This window comes from Salmo salar, chromosome ssa01, assembly GCF_905237065.1.
Source record: "Salmo salar chromosome ssa01, Ssal_v3.1, whole genome shotgun sequence".
NCBI classification, from domain to species: domain Eukaryota; kingdom Metazoa; phylum Chordata; class Actinopteri; order Salmoniformes; family Salmonidae; genus Salmo; species Salmo salar.
Window position 1 is genome coordinate 149,029,674 of NC_059442.1, and position 14,873 is coordinate 149,044,546.

The window sequence follows — 14,873 nt, forward strand, 5'->3', positions numbered from 1 at the left end:
TGAGCGAGGTCAACATCAAATGCATTCCTCTTAGAGGGCTACATGGTCAATCTGCTGTCTGCATTGTCTGTGCAGCATTTACGGCCTCTGCAGATGTCAGGGTATTCATACTTCTTGCGCTTTGCGGAGCAGCGCGGAATTGATGCAAAGGAAGTTGTCAAGGAAGTGAGTTTGAGAATATACAGAACTTAATGTCAATGCAGAGCTACAGTATATAGAGCCCTCCCTATTGTTACAAAATGTGAGGCGCACGGCGATGCGCTATGGAACTCAATGGCGCCTCGACCACATTTTCGGATTAAGCATAAATTGGCTCTTACAAGAATCACACTAAACCCAGACATTTTGATTTAAAAATGACATTATCAAGTACATTATACAATAATGTGTTGTCCCACAGCGTTGGACCACTGATTTAATCATTGTTAGAAATGTGCTCTGCAGTACCACAGGAGACTGCTGCAACTGTTGTCTTGAGGCCATTAGTAGTCTGCTTTTACAGAAAGTAATTCCTCGCCAAATGACTTCCTGTCCATTGAAGATCACAATTGGGCATTTCCTGGAAACTCCTGATGCTGACCATTATCAACGTCAGATCTGCACAAAATAGAGGAAATACATCTTTATATTATCATCAGCAAGCACAACCTTACTAAACAAAACATATCAAACTGACAAACAGCATTCTTCAATATTCATATGATCTCAAAAGCGTTTTAGTTTAATGAAATTGTTGAAAAATATGATTATCTCCTCTTGTCAGAATCTAGGAGTATAGGTGTACTGTGTACTGCACCTGGCTGTGTTCATATCGAACATTCCTTCTAATGATAATAATACAAATAAAAAGTAGGCACTAACTGGGACCGCCAGTGTAAAAAAAGTGACATTTTCTATTTAACAGTTGTCCTAACAAGAAAACAGCATTGATCTCCATTCAGTAATTCCATTAAACGTTAACTGTCGACCCATGTGAAAGTTAGTCCAGTCGTTGAACCAAGTGATGACATCAGAAGATAGGAACGCGCCTCACGCTGGACAATTTCCATATTCTGCGTCACGGATGGACTGGGGAGGCGTAAACTGCCTGAAAGCGACAGTTAGTTCTCTATGCAGCAACAGAGAAGGAGACCAAACATACATACATACAGGTTGATAATAATACGTGTTCAGATCTAGAATAAACGCTTTAGGCTACATTAGTAAACCTTTTCATCTTTACTGGACTTCATTACAGTTCGGCGAGGTAGTAAACCTGTTCATCTTTATTGGACTTCATTACAGTTCTGCGAGAATGTTTTTTAAAGCTTTTCTATTCCTGGCAGGCGTGCATGCGGCTTCTGGCGTTTTTAACGGTGAGTAGAATTGACCTGATCCGTGATAAAAATGTATTTCATACAAAGAATGTGTAGCCTACACTTTTAGGCCCTACCTGACTTATAGCCATAGACTATTATTTGGTAAAGTTTCATTCTAGGTTATAAGCGGTTTGGTGTGGTACGGTGACTTATAACCGTCGCAACATAAAGTATTAAGTCTAGTATTCATGAAACATTTACAGACAGTTCCATATTCCAAAGTATAAAATACTACACTGAACAAAAATATAAACGCAACATGTAAGGTATTGGTCCCATGTTTCATGAGCTGAAATAAAAATCCCATAAATGTTCCATACACAAAAAAAGCGTTTACATCCCTTTTAGTGAGCATGTATCGTTTGGCAAGATATTCCATCCACCTAACAGGTGTGGTATATCAAGAAGCTGATTAAACAGTATAGCTTCTGTCCCTCTCCTCGCACCAACCTGGGCTTAAACCAGGGACCCTCTGCACACATCAACAACTGACACCTACGAAGCATCGTTACCCATCGCGCAACTACCTCAAGTCTCAGAGCGAGTGACGTCACCTGATTGAAACGCTATTAGCGTGCACCACCGCTAACACTAGCATGATCATTACACAGGTGCACCTTGTGCTGGGGACAATAAAAGGTCACGCCAAAATGTCCAGTTTCGTCACACAACACACATTTTGAGGGAGTGAGGCTGCACCCCTGCCCAGTCATGTGAAATCCATAGATAAAGCTCTAATGAATTTATTTAAATTGACAAATGTCCTTATATGAATTGTAACTCAGTAAAATCTTAGAAATTGTTGCATGTTGCGTTTATATTTTTAAGTATAAGTCATGAGGGATATTTATGAAGTTTTATTATAGGCCAACATTTTATCCTTTGCTTTTCTTGTCCGAAATAACTCTCCTTTTTATGATGCAACAAAACAGGTTGAAATGTATTGCAATAGGATTTTAGAAGTGGTCTTTTTGAACACCATGTTTGAACACCATGACAGAACCAGCATTTTATCAACAACGAAAAGTAGATTTTAAAGAAAGTTATTCCAATACCCATGTAGCACCTCTCATTTTCAGGACACACATTATAGTCATCTCATTTTCAAAGGGATCCTATAGGAACTTCAAACAGTCTGTTTCAGGTCCTCCATAACACTGAGCTCTATGACTATTATAATGTAGACTGCAGTGCTCCACACACCTATTCCCATGTGTGACTGACTTGGGTCTCTCTATTGTTTTTCTCCACAGGCAGCTCCATCGTGAGGACCTTCGCCAGGAGGTTAGTCACGGAAGGGTCCGCGGTCACAGACGAGCCAATAGATCTAGACCTATTGGACTACTACACAGACATAGACAGTAATGGGACTGGAGTTGGATTAAACAATGTGTCCGGACCGGGAGAGAGAGTTGGGTTTATAAATGGGTCCAGACTGAGACCGTTGGAACTGGGCTCTGCCAGGAATGCTACAGAAGTCTGGTCTTACACCATCTCTGTTGTGGCCAACAACTTCCTCACAGGCCACCTCTCTACCATTTTCATCCCGACGCTTTACACCATCGTCTTCCTCATCAGCGTGCCTCTTAACATTGTTGCCATGGTGACCTTTGCCCAACGGATCCGGCCCATGAAGCCGGCAGTGATCTACATGCTGAACCTGGCAGCCGCCGACCTGCTGTTCGCCCTGCTGCTGCCCTTCAAGATCGTCTACCACTACAATGGCAATGACTGGGGCTTCAGCGAGGGGTTGTGCCGCCTGGTCACTGCGGCCTTCTACTGCAACATGTACTGCTCCATCCTCCTCATGACCTGTGTCAGTGTGGACCGCCTGCTGGCAGTGGCTTACCCCATCAACTCCCTGGCCTGGAGGAGCCCCCGAAACGCAGCCTTAGCCTGTAGCGCCATGTGGATCCTGGCTGTGGGTGGCTCGCTGCCTCTTGTCCTCTCACAGCAGACAGTCTACTACAACCCACTGGATATCACCACCTGCCATGACATCCAGGACCTGGAGCTGTTAGAGGAGCAATACGTCTTCTTCTTTCCTACGCTCTCCTGCACCCTCTACTTCCTGCCGCTGTTCATAATGGTGACCTGTTACTCCCGGGTGGTGCAGGTGCTCAACAAGGCTCCGTGTGGTGTTGTAGGTAAATACAAACCAGGGAAACCAGACATAATGTACTTCATTTGGCTAATCTGTTTCTTAATCTTGATGCAGCAGGTCTGTTTAAAAAATAATTCTCATTAGAGGATAATAATATTTTCTATTGTAATTTGATCTGATCTAGGCCGTTCGAGGCAGAAGGCACGGGCTGTGGTGATGGCAGTTACCGTGCTTGTGGTGTTCGTGGTCTGTTTCACACCCACCAACTCCATTCTCCTCGCTCACTACCTCCAGATCGCTGGGCTGGTGGGTGGGGAGCCAGACACTACCCACGTGGCCTACCTGGTGTCACTATGTTTGGGGAGCATCAGCTGCTGCCTGGACCCCTTGGTCTACTATTTTGGCTCGTCCCAGTGCCAGAGACAGCTGGAGGGGGCGCTGGGATGCCAGGCATCTGCCGAGGGAAGGAAGAGTCTGGCCTCGTCCTCTGGTTCCTCCAGGACCAGCACCAGGACCAGAATAAGCACGAGGACCAGCACTAGGATTACTAAAGTGGACACCTTCCAGGCCAGCCTCAGCAGCCAGTACAAGAAACTCCTGGTCTGATGGATGGATGGAGACACAGAGAGCTGTTTCTTTTTCACTGACTAAAATTAAGAATATATATTTAGTATATGCTGTATTTAGACTGTTTCAGACAGTGCAAGATGCTTCTGGTCTGACAGATAGACATGGACCAAAGCTAGGCTATTTCTGAGGAGAAAGAATGGATTTGACTTGTATGATGAATTCAGTCAGACATTCATCCATAGGTCTGGGTTAGCTATGACTCTAAATAATATAACTCTAAATATGAAGAAGAGATATACATTTCCGTTGTTTCAGACAGTGCAAGAAGCTGCTTTTCTGATTGCATGGGCCAAAGTTGTTTCTGACCTGTACGCAACTACAGTACCAAGAATATATATTTAGGGTAAGAGAAAAGGAAAATGTAAGTTTGTGAAAATGTAATGGATAATAAAAAATAAATATATTTCCCATGGAAGTTGAAGTTGGTATTATTGAAGCAGGTTTAAATTCCCCAAAGCGGTTTCTTTTAAGTTTGATGGTCTGCGATAAGGGAATAACAAAGGAGTCTTTGTTCAATCATGTATTGTACCATTTCTTAAACGCTCACTGTGAACAATACAAGGAAATGCTTTCGATGTAAGCTGAGTGAGGTCACTTCTATGCCTGCTGGCCGTAGAGATATTTACTCAGCATTGTGAAATGTATAGCCTATGCACTATGTTGTCAATGTTGTAAAGAAATACCACGGCGTTTATTAGGTACACCCATCTTGTACCAGGTCGGACCCCTCTAAGCCTCCAGAACAGCCGGAATTCTTTGGGGCATGGAAAGGTTGCACAATTTGTATAAAGGGACCTAATGTCTGCCAGGAAAACATTCCCCACACCATTACACCACCGCTGCCAGCCTGTACCATTGACACCAGGCAGGATGGGGCCATGTACTTATGCTGCTTACGCTAAATCCTGACTCTGCCATCAGCATGATGCTACAGTAACCGGAATTCGTCGGACCAGGCAATGTTTTTCTACTCCTCAATTGTCCAGTGTTGGTGATCGTGTGCCCACTGAAGCCGCTTCTTGTTTTTAGCTGGTAGGAGTGGAACCCGGTGTGGTCGTCTGCTGCAATGTTTTTAGGAACTTTTACAAACGACTCAAGACATTTCAGCTTTTCATTTTTAATTCAATAAGTATTCAATTATTTTGTTATGGCAAGCCTAAAAATGTGCTTAACAAGTCACATTACAAGTTGCATGGAACTCACTGTGTGCAATACTAGTGTTTAACATGAATTTTGAATGAGTCTCTGTACCCCACACATATCTTCTGTTAGGCCCCTCAGTCAAGCAGTGAATTTCAAACACAGATTCAACCACAAAGACCAGGGGGGTTTTCCAATACCTTGCAAAGAAGGGCACCTATTGGTAGATGGGTAAACATAATAAAAGCAGACATTGAATATCCCTTTGAGCATGGTGAAGTTATTAATTACACTTTGGATGGTGTATCAATACACCCAGTGATACAGGCGTCTGTAGGAGCGAAGCCTTTTCGTGAATGAGGTGGTGTACCTTAATAAACTGACCACTGTGTGTATATTATCACTCCAATAACTTTAGCTCACACTCATTATTACTAAATGTTCCATTTGTGTGAATGTATAATCTTGCATTCAGAATTGGAAGAGCTGTTTGACTACTGAAATACCCAGACAAAACGTCAGAGCAGGTACTACGCTGCGTACAGACACTCTTGCGCACTCAACAATCGAAATATAGCGTATTGCGGTACTACTTGGAGAGTAAGAAGTGCTGTGATACCTCCTATTGGGGTGAATTATACATACTTCAAGTCAAGTACATTTACAGCACTTTGTCACAGTCCTGCATGTTGCATTACATACAGCAGGTGGCGCTACATATCTATTTAGTACCAACAAGTATTCCGTGGGATTTATATTTGGTCTGGAGGATAACATTAAATGAAAAAAATAAGAAATGGTCTTAAAGAAGGTATTTGTGCCATACTGTTACAGAACATTACAAAAAACAATGGTAAATGTTTCAAATAAAGCTATCTGATTTTTTTTTGTGTGTGATATATATATTTTGTTTGTGGTTTAATTTCTTTCAAATTAATTTAAGGAATATAAATAATGGACACTGAGGCATTGTGAATAGCTGAAATATTGAGTAATACATGTTTATGCACACACACACACTGGCAGTGACTCACCAATTTTGTCTCATCATAATTTAAGGTAGTTGACAAAATTAATTCCACATTAAAGCCTTTTCATTTAGATAGTTTATTTCCATTATGATTTGAAGATCAGATACGATTGTTACTTCCTGCCCCCTCCTCTGTCCTTTCTTCCCATCACCACCATTCCTCTCCATTCCATTCCTCCGTTTCACCAGTACAAAGAAAAACAGAGCAAGAGAAAAGCACCCGAGAGTCCTCAAGCAACTAGCCATCTGCTCTGTTTTATGGACCAAACAGAGATGCTAGTGACTAAGTCAAACAAAAAGATCAAACTGTTGTAACTTACACTGAGCCTGCCCTGAGTACACTGGACCTGATGCAAGACACACCACTTTCTCGTTACTCTCATAAACCTTTGCTCTGTGTTGCAACTGGGAACATAACGACAGAGAAGAAAGAGGGCAGGAGACATCAGCAGACAGGGAATCATATTCTTTAATTGTGAGGAAATGTTCTTGATACACTCCTCTTTCCACTGAAAGGTTATCCCACTATTTACTAGCCTACCCACTACACATGCTGGTAGGCCTACTCTACCCCAGTGCTGAGCTGTACATTTCCTTAGGCCTATGCTTGTAAAGGAGGCACATTTGCACATCCGTTTTTTTGCAGGTATTGAAGGTGCCCCTAGGCACAGCTCTAGGATTAGTATATACCTTCCTCAAATTCCAACTTCAAGCCTAGGTGGAAAAATATAAAACTGACCTTAGATCAGTGTCTGAGGGCAACATCTGGACATACTACATCTGCTCAGGCAGTCAGCCTGAACAACACAGGTGTGAATGGTCACGTGTCATAACATTACGCAGGTTTTTTCTTCCCACCTGTTATGTAAGGAAGGGGTGTGGTACCCTACCTTTTCCGTTTACTTCAACGTCGCACAGACAAAAGGAATACACAAACCCGTGTATCAGCATTCAACACTCTTCATACATCGCAGATAGATCAATGTTGGAAAGTTTTGTGGAAGATAACATGAGTTTTCAGCCACATTGGTTGAAACTTATATTTTTATTGGCCTGCGTCGATCTCTGTCTGTCTCAGAAAAATGGTAAGAGAAAGCCTTTTCCCTCTATTTCTCTCGTTATTTGTTTTTTCCGCAATCAGATACACGTTATGATATTCTTTATTGCCTTGGACAATTTATTGTGTCGGATTCCCTCGATCTGATTCCTTTGAATGCAGAGTTTGTGAAATACCCCTAGATGTGATGATATTTCCAATGTCGGTGTGGTTATAACCCTCAAGACTTCAATGAGTGATGTCATCATCCCACATGGCAATGGGCTTGTTCAACATTTGAGCGACAGTGCAGGCGACTGCTTACTGACTTATCTACAAATTACCTTGCATTTTTTTTCACCTTTATTTAACCAGGTAGGCCAGTTGAGAACAAGTTCTCATTCTGTTCTGGCCAAATAAAGCAAAGCAGTGTGACACAAACAACACAGAGTTAAACATGGAATGAACAAACGTACAGTCAATAACACAATAGAAAAGTCTATATACAGTGTGTGCAAATGAAGTAAGATTAGGGAGGTAAGGCAATAAATAGGCCGTAGTGGCGAAATAATTACAATTTAGCAATTAAACACTGGAGTGATAGATGTGCAGAAGATGAATGTGCAAGTAGAGATACTGGGGTGCAAAGGAGCAAAAAATAAATAACAATATGGGGATGAGGTAGTTGGGTGGGCTATTTACAGGTGCAGTGATCTGTAAGCTGCTCTGACAGCTGATGCTTAAAGTTAGTGAGGGAGATATAAGTCTCCAGCTTCAGTGATTTTTGCAATTCGTTCCAGTCATTGGCAGCAGAGAACTGGAAGGAAAGGCGGCCAAAGAGGAATTGGCTTTGGGGGTGACCAGTGAAATATACCTGCGGAGCGCGTGCTACAGGTGGTTGTTGCTATGGTGACCAGTGAGCTGAGATGAGGCGGAGCTTTACCTAGCAAAGACTTATAGATGACCTGGAGCCAGTGGATTTGGCGACGAATATGAAGCGAGGGCCAGCCAACGAGAGCATACAGGTCGCAGTGGTGTGTAGTATATTGGGCTTTAGTGACAAAACAGATGGCATTGTGATAGACTGCATCCAATTTGCTGAGTAGAGTGTTGGAGGCTATTTTGTACATTACATCACCGAAGTCAAAGATCGGTAGGATAGTCAGTTTTACGAGGGTATGTTTGGCAGCATGAGTGAAGGATGCTTTGTTGTGAAATAGGAAGCCGATTCTAGATGTAATTTTGGATTGGAGATGCTTAATGTGAGTCTGGAAGGAGAGTTTACAGTCTAACCAGACAGACATCATCAATAACGACTCATTTATTAGTTGTAGATCAGTTAGTCAGTCACATTTTACCCATGATACATCACGGTTTTGATGCTCGAACACGGCCACAGACACACATTTTCTCAGTCGAGGTTTTTGATAGGGTGCCTCTTTATACACTAGAATCCCTCTTTATACACTACATCACCAAAAGTATGTGGACACCTGCTCATCGAACATCTTATTCCAAAATAATGGCATTAATATGGAGTTGGTCCCCCTGAACTCATCTGGGAAGGCTTTCCACTCGATGTTGGAACATTGCTCTGGGGACTTGCTTCCATTCAGCCACAAGCATTAGTGAGGTCGGGCACTGATGTTGGGCGATTAGGCCTGGCTCGCAGTCGGCGTCCCAAATTCATCCCAAAGGTCTTCGATGGGGGTTGAGGTCAGGGCTCTGTGCGGGGCAGTCAAGTTCTTCCACAGCGATCTCGACAAACTATTTCTATGGACCTTGCTTTGTGCACGGGGGAAATGTCATACTGAAACAGGAATGCGCCTTCCACAAACTTGAATGTTGGAAGCATAGAATGGTCTAGAATGTCATTGAATGCTGTAGCGTTAAGATTTCTCTTCACTGGAACTAAGGGGCCTAGCCCAAACCATGAAAAACAGCCCCAGACCGAATATTCGTTGGCAATATGCATTGGGGGCAGGTAGCGTTCTCCTGGCACCCGCCAAATCCAGATTCATCTTTCGGACTGCCAGATGGTGAAGCGTGATTCATCACGCCAGAGAACGCGTTGCAACTGCTCTAGTCCAATGGTGGCGTGCTTTACGACACTCCAGCCGACGCTTGGCATTGCACATGGTGATCTTAGGCTTGTGCGCGGCTGCTCGGCCATGGAAACCCACTTCATGAAGCTCCCGACAAACAGTTATTGTGCTGATGTTGCTTCCAGAGGCAGTTTGGAACTCAGTAGTGAGTGTTGCTACCGAGGAAGGATGATTTTGCTTCGTGACTCGGCAGCCCCATTCTGTGAGCTTGTGTGCCCTACCACTTCACGGATGAGCCGTTGTTGGTTCTAGACGTTTCCACTTCACAATAACAGCACATAGAGTTGACCGGGGCAGCTCTAACAGGCCAGAAATTTGACAAATTGACTTGTTGGAAAGGTGGCATCCTATGACCGTACCAGATTGAAAGTCACTGAGCTCTGCAGTAAGGCCATTCTGCTGGCAATGTTTGTCTATGGAGATTGCATGGCTGTGTGCTTGATTTTATACACCTGTCAGCAACTGGTGTGGCTGAAATGGCCGAATCCACTAATTTGAAGGGGTGTCCATACCTTTTTATATATAGGATACTTCTACTGGTCCATTTTTAAGCTAGGACTCTGGTACACAGTGATAGCGGGGTCGAATCCAGTACAGCAGGTAGCAATAATGCACCATATCGTTGGACGCCAACTTCCAATAAACCCCACAGAAGAAGAGACGGAGGCAACAACAGTTTCTAGCTAGCTAGGACAATGGTAGATACTGTCATCTGCCCCAGGCTGTCAGGCACTGTTTTCCAGCAGTTCTGTTAACAAGGGTGAGAGCAGGTGTTTAGGAACCTGGGTGCTAGCTAGTTAGTAAGCTAGGACTCGGTACACAGCAGGCGGGAGAGATCGCTAGCTAGCACACCGGTAGACAGTGTCCTTCACCCCTGCCTGTCGGGCACTGCTTTCCCGCAGTTCTGTTAACAACGGCGAGGGTAGATGTTCGGCAGGCGGGAGCGAAGGACTCTGTGAGCTAGCTAGCTAGGAAGACTCCGGCACAAAGCAGACTGGGAGTGACACCGGTAGCTAGCTAGCTAGGACACTGGTTGATCGTGTCAATCGCCCCCGAAAAACTCAGATGAAGGAATGCCCACATGCAGGAACACCATCATATACACTATTGAGATTTTTTACTGAAAATGACCACTTTAAGGGGTATACTACAAAGCAGGATCAATGAGTTAGCCAGCTAACTTTGATAACCAGAAATAACTTTTTCTGGTTCATAAAGAAAGCTACACTTAAATACAGTATGTGTTTTTGGTTGTTGAGTTAAGTAGACATTGCCCATTAAGCTTCTCCTTGTTCCTACTTTTTGTTTACCCCTCTGGCGTCTTATTAGTTGATTTCCAATAAATGTTTACTTTTGATATAGTTTACATATGAACAATAAAAAAGTAATAATTGAGGCATCTACCTGACAGTGACGTAAATAAGTCACAAATGTCTATTGTATTCAAATGGCATACATTCTAACCTCATTGTTGGAAGTTCCTTAAACAGCCCTGTTTATAATCCCCTTGTTTCTCGCCTCTTTCTCAGAGCGTTTTAATGCTGTCGTTGACGACCGAGGATTCTCAGGGAACGAGACAATGGAGGGGGTGGGGGTCTCCCTGACGGCCCTCATGGTTCTGGACAGTCATCTGACCACTGTGTTCCTCCCCATTGTCTACATAGTGGTGTTTGCTGTGGGGCTGCCCACCAACGCCATGGCCATCTGGGTCTTCCTGTTCAGGACCAAGAAGAAGCACCCTGCCGCCATCTACATGGCCAACTTGGCTCTGTCTGACCTGCTCTTTGTCATCTGGACGCCTCTGAAGATCGCCTACCACTTCAACGGTAACGACTGGATCTATGGAGAGAGGCTGTGTAAAGTCCTGGTGGGCTTTTTCTATGGGAACATGTACTGCTCCATCCTCTTCATCACCTGTATCAGTGTCCAGCGCTACTGGGCCATCGTTTACCCCCTCTCCCAGGATTGTAGGAACAACCATGTAGCCATCGGTGTCTCGGTCGCAGTCTGGGTGGGGGTCTGGCTGCTGACCACCCCTCTCTACCTCTACGACCAGACAGTCAAGGTGACCAACCTCAACATCACCACCTGCCACGACGTCATCCGGCCCAGCCAGAATAGCATGGCCGTCGGCTACTTCCTGACCATGGGAACCCTGGGATTTGTCGTTCCCACTGTAGTGTGCGTGGTGGCCTACGTTCTGATGCTCAAGTCCCTGAGGAACTCCATGACGGACGCCAGCGTCACCAAGAATCGGCGCAAGGCTGTGGTGCTCATCATTACTGTGCTGGTCATGTTCCTGGTCTGTTTCACCCCCAGTAACATCATGCTGCTGGTGCACTACTCCCTCCTGCTGGCCGGAGTAGTGAACGATGGCTACGGCTTCTACATCACCACCCTGTGTCTGGCCAGCCTCAACAGCTGTGTGGATCCATTCATCTACTACTTCATCTCAGAGGAGTTCAGGGAGCACGTGAAGAACACGCTGAGGTGCCGCAGTGAGAGGACAGTGGCGAGGATGAGTGTCTCGTTCAGCGCTCTTAAGAAAAAAACCACCTCCACATCAGACTCAGGGAACACACAGAGCAGCTACGTTAAGGAGGGCTCTCATGTGGAAGTTGGCTGTACTGACGTTTTTAAAGAACTGGACGGGTGAAAGGGAATAGCTGGTGACCATCTGCCATGTTGCTTTCACCTGACTTGTTTCATCATTATTAATGGAAAAGGTGCAATTTTAAACTGAGATGCAACCCCAGGCTACTTCATATTATGTGCTGGTTATATTGGCTTGTCTTCTCTCATACATGATATTTACATGGAGATTTTGGGGGTTTTATTTAGAGGGAAAAGTTAGTAAGAGTGATGAGGCAAATTGTTTTTATTCTGCGTTACTGATCCATCCTCCACGTTTAGACAATCCGATGTCCATTAAGTTTGTTCCAGCGCGGAGCTCTCCGAAACTGTCAACTTAGTTCTCAGTTCCCTGCACTGACCCTTCACTTTAAGTGAGCCATTCACCTACAGTACCTAGTGAAAGTCTACACACCCCTTGCACAGTTATGGCATTTTCTACACCACCTGCTTGACATTTTCAAAGTGGAAGAAAAAGTATTGAAAATGTTTGAAAAAAATAAACAAGATGTCTTGTTTGTATTCACACCTCATAGTTAACACTTAATGGAAGCACCTTTGGCAGCAATTACAGCTGAAAGTTATTTTGAATAATGTTCTACCTAGTCTTAGCGTAACATTATATCCATTGTTTTTGTCAATTGCTCAAACTCAGTGCATTTGGTTGGGAATCATTGATGAAGGCAAACATAGTCTTTGATTTTCAAGCAGATTTAAGTCAGGATGGAAGCTGAACCCCTCTGAAACACTCAACACCTCTTGGAATGCCATTATGGTGTGTCTTGTTATTCAGATTTCTGTAATTGTCCCACTGAAAAACAAACCTATCCCAGGGTTAGGTATTCAGAAGACTGAGGCAGATTTTCCTCTACATAGTGCATTCGGAAAGTATTTAGACCCCTTGACTTTTTCCACATTTTGTTATGTTACAGCCTTATTCTAAAATTGATTAAATCGTTTTTTTCCACCTCATCAATCTACACACAATACCCCATAATGACAAAGCAAAAACAGGTTTTTAGACATTTTTTGCAACAACAAAAAAAAGATATATCAAATTTACATAAGAATTCAGACCCTTTACTCAGTACTTTGTTGAAATCTTTTTGGGTATGACGCTACAAGCTTGGTACACCTGTATTTTGGGAGTTTCTCCCATTCTTCTCTGCAGATCCTCTCAAGCTCTGTCAGGTTTGATGGGGAGCGTCCATTCAAGGACATTCAGAGACTTGTCCCGAAGCCACTCCTGCATTGTTTTGGCTGTGTGCTTAGGGTTGTTGTCCTGTTGGAAGGTGAACCATCGCCCCAGTCTGAGGTCCTGAGTGCTCTGGAGCAGGTTTTCGTCAAGGATCGCTCTGTACTTTGCTCCGTTCATCTTTCCCTCGATACTGACTAGTCTCCCACAGCATGGTGCAGCCACCACCATGCTTCACCGTAGGGATGGTGCCAGTTTTCCTCCAGACGTGATGCTTGGCATTGAGGCCAAAGAGTTTAATCTTGGTTTCATCAGAGCAGAGAATGTTGTTTCTCTTGGTCTGTGAGTCCTTTAGGGGCCTTTTGGCAAACTCCAAGCGGGCTATCATGTGCCTTTTACTGAGGAGTGGCTTCCGTCTGGCCACTCTACCATAAAGGCCTGATTGGTGGAGTGCTGCAATTGAATTCTAGAAGGTTCTCCCATCTCCACAGAGGAACTCTGGAGTTCTGTCAGAGTGACCATCGGGTTCTTGATCACCTCCCTGACCAAGGCCCTTCTCCACCGACTGCTCAGTTTGGCCGGGCGGCCAGCTCTAGTAAAAAGTCTTGTTGGTTCCAAACTTCTTCCATTTAAGAATGATGGAGGCCACTGTGTTCTTGGGGACCTTCAATGCTGCAGACATTTTTTTGGTACCCTTCCCCATTTCTGTGCCTCGACACAATCCTGTCTCAGAGCTCTATGGACAATTTTTTTTCGACCTCATGGCTTGGTTTTTGCTCTGACATGCACTGTCAACTGTGGAACCTTTTTATATAGACAGGTGTGTAACTTTCCAAATCATGTCCAATCAATTGAATTTACTACAGGTGGACTCCAAACAAGTTGTAGAAACATCTCAAAGATGATCAATGGAAACAGAATGTACTTGAGCTCAATTTTAAGTCTCATAGCAAAAGGTCTGTTTGTTTTTTTTATAAATTTGAAAACATTTTATTGCTTTGTCATTATGGGGTATTGTGTGTAGATTGAGTATTTTTTTATTTAATCAATTTTAGATAACCAAATGTGGAAAAAGGGAAGGGGTCTAAATACTTTCCGAATGCACTGTATTTACCTGGGCTTTGCTCCTTTCATTTTTCTTTTGATCTTGACAGACTCCTCAGTATCTGCCGGTGACAAGCATACCCATAACATGATGTTGCCACCACATTACTTGAAAATACAGAGGGTTGGTAGAATCTTAAAATTATTTTCAGCTGTACTTGTGAAGACCTGCACAATCAAGACATCTTCATATTACATTTATTTTTACATTTCCTATACGTTGAAAATGTGGAGCAGGTTGTGTAAATCGGTAGGGAAAAAAACTAGAATATAATCCCTTTTTCTTTTTAAATTTTAAGGCAGAACCTTTTGAAAACTGTTCAAGGGATGTGTAGACTTTCACTAAGCATTGTAAACCATGAATGTATGATATTTCTATCACCTATGCGTATGCTCGTGAAGCTCATCTGATAAATAAAATGTAAATATTGTACATATTACATTTGTCTATAACAGATTGTGTGTAATGTTTTATTTTTCAATAGAATTACATAAAACAAAAATGATTTGGCTTTGTCAGCCGAGTGGCATTTAGCAATG

The 14,873-nt window shown here is 43.5% G+C and overlaps 2 protein-coding genes across 2 annotated transcripts; both read left to right on the plus strand.

Annotated features, from left to right (window-relative positions):
- The first annotated feature begins 1,055 nt into the window (after window positions 1–1,055).
- LOC106568217 (proteinase-activated receptor 1) lies at window positions 1,056–4,507 on the plus strand. The gene is made up of 3 exons (XM_014138367.2): window positions 1,056–1,355; window positions 2,612–3,505; window positions 3,647–4,507. The coding sequence occupies exons 1-3, from the start codon at window positions 1,295–1,297 to the stop codon at window positions 4,066–4,068; spliced, it is 1,377 nt and encodes a 458-aa protein (XP_013993842.1). The 5' UTR covers window positions 1,056–1,294; the 3' UTR covers window positions 4,069–4,507.
- Window positions 4,508–7,180: 2,673 nt separating this feature from the next.
- LOC106568234 (proteinase-activated receptor 2-like) lies at window positions 7,181–12,980 on the plus strand. Its single transcript, XM_014138402.2, has 2 exons — window positions 7,181–7,347; window positions 10,933–12,980. Exons 1-2 carry the CDS (start codon window positions 7,245–7,247, stop codon window positions 12,057–12,059), a joined length of 1,230 nt encoding a protein of 409 aa, XP_013993877.2. The 5' UTR covers window positions 7,181–7,244; the 3' UTR covers window positions 12,060–12,980.
- The last annotated feature ends 1,893 nt before the right edge of the window (window positions 12,981–14,873 follow it).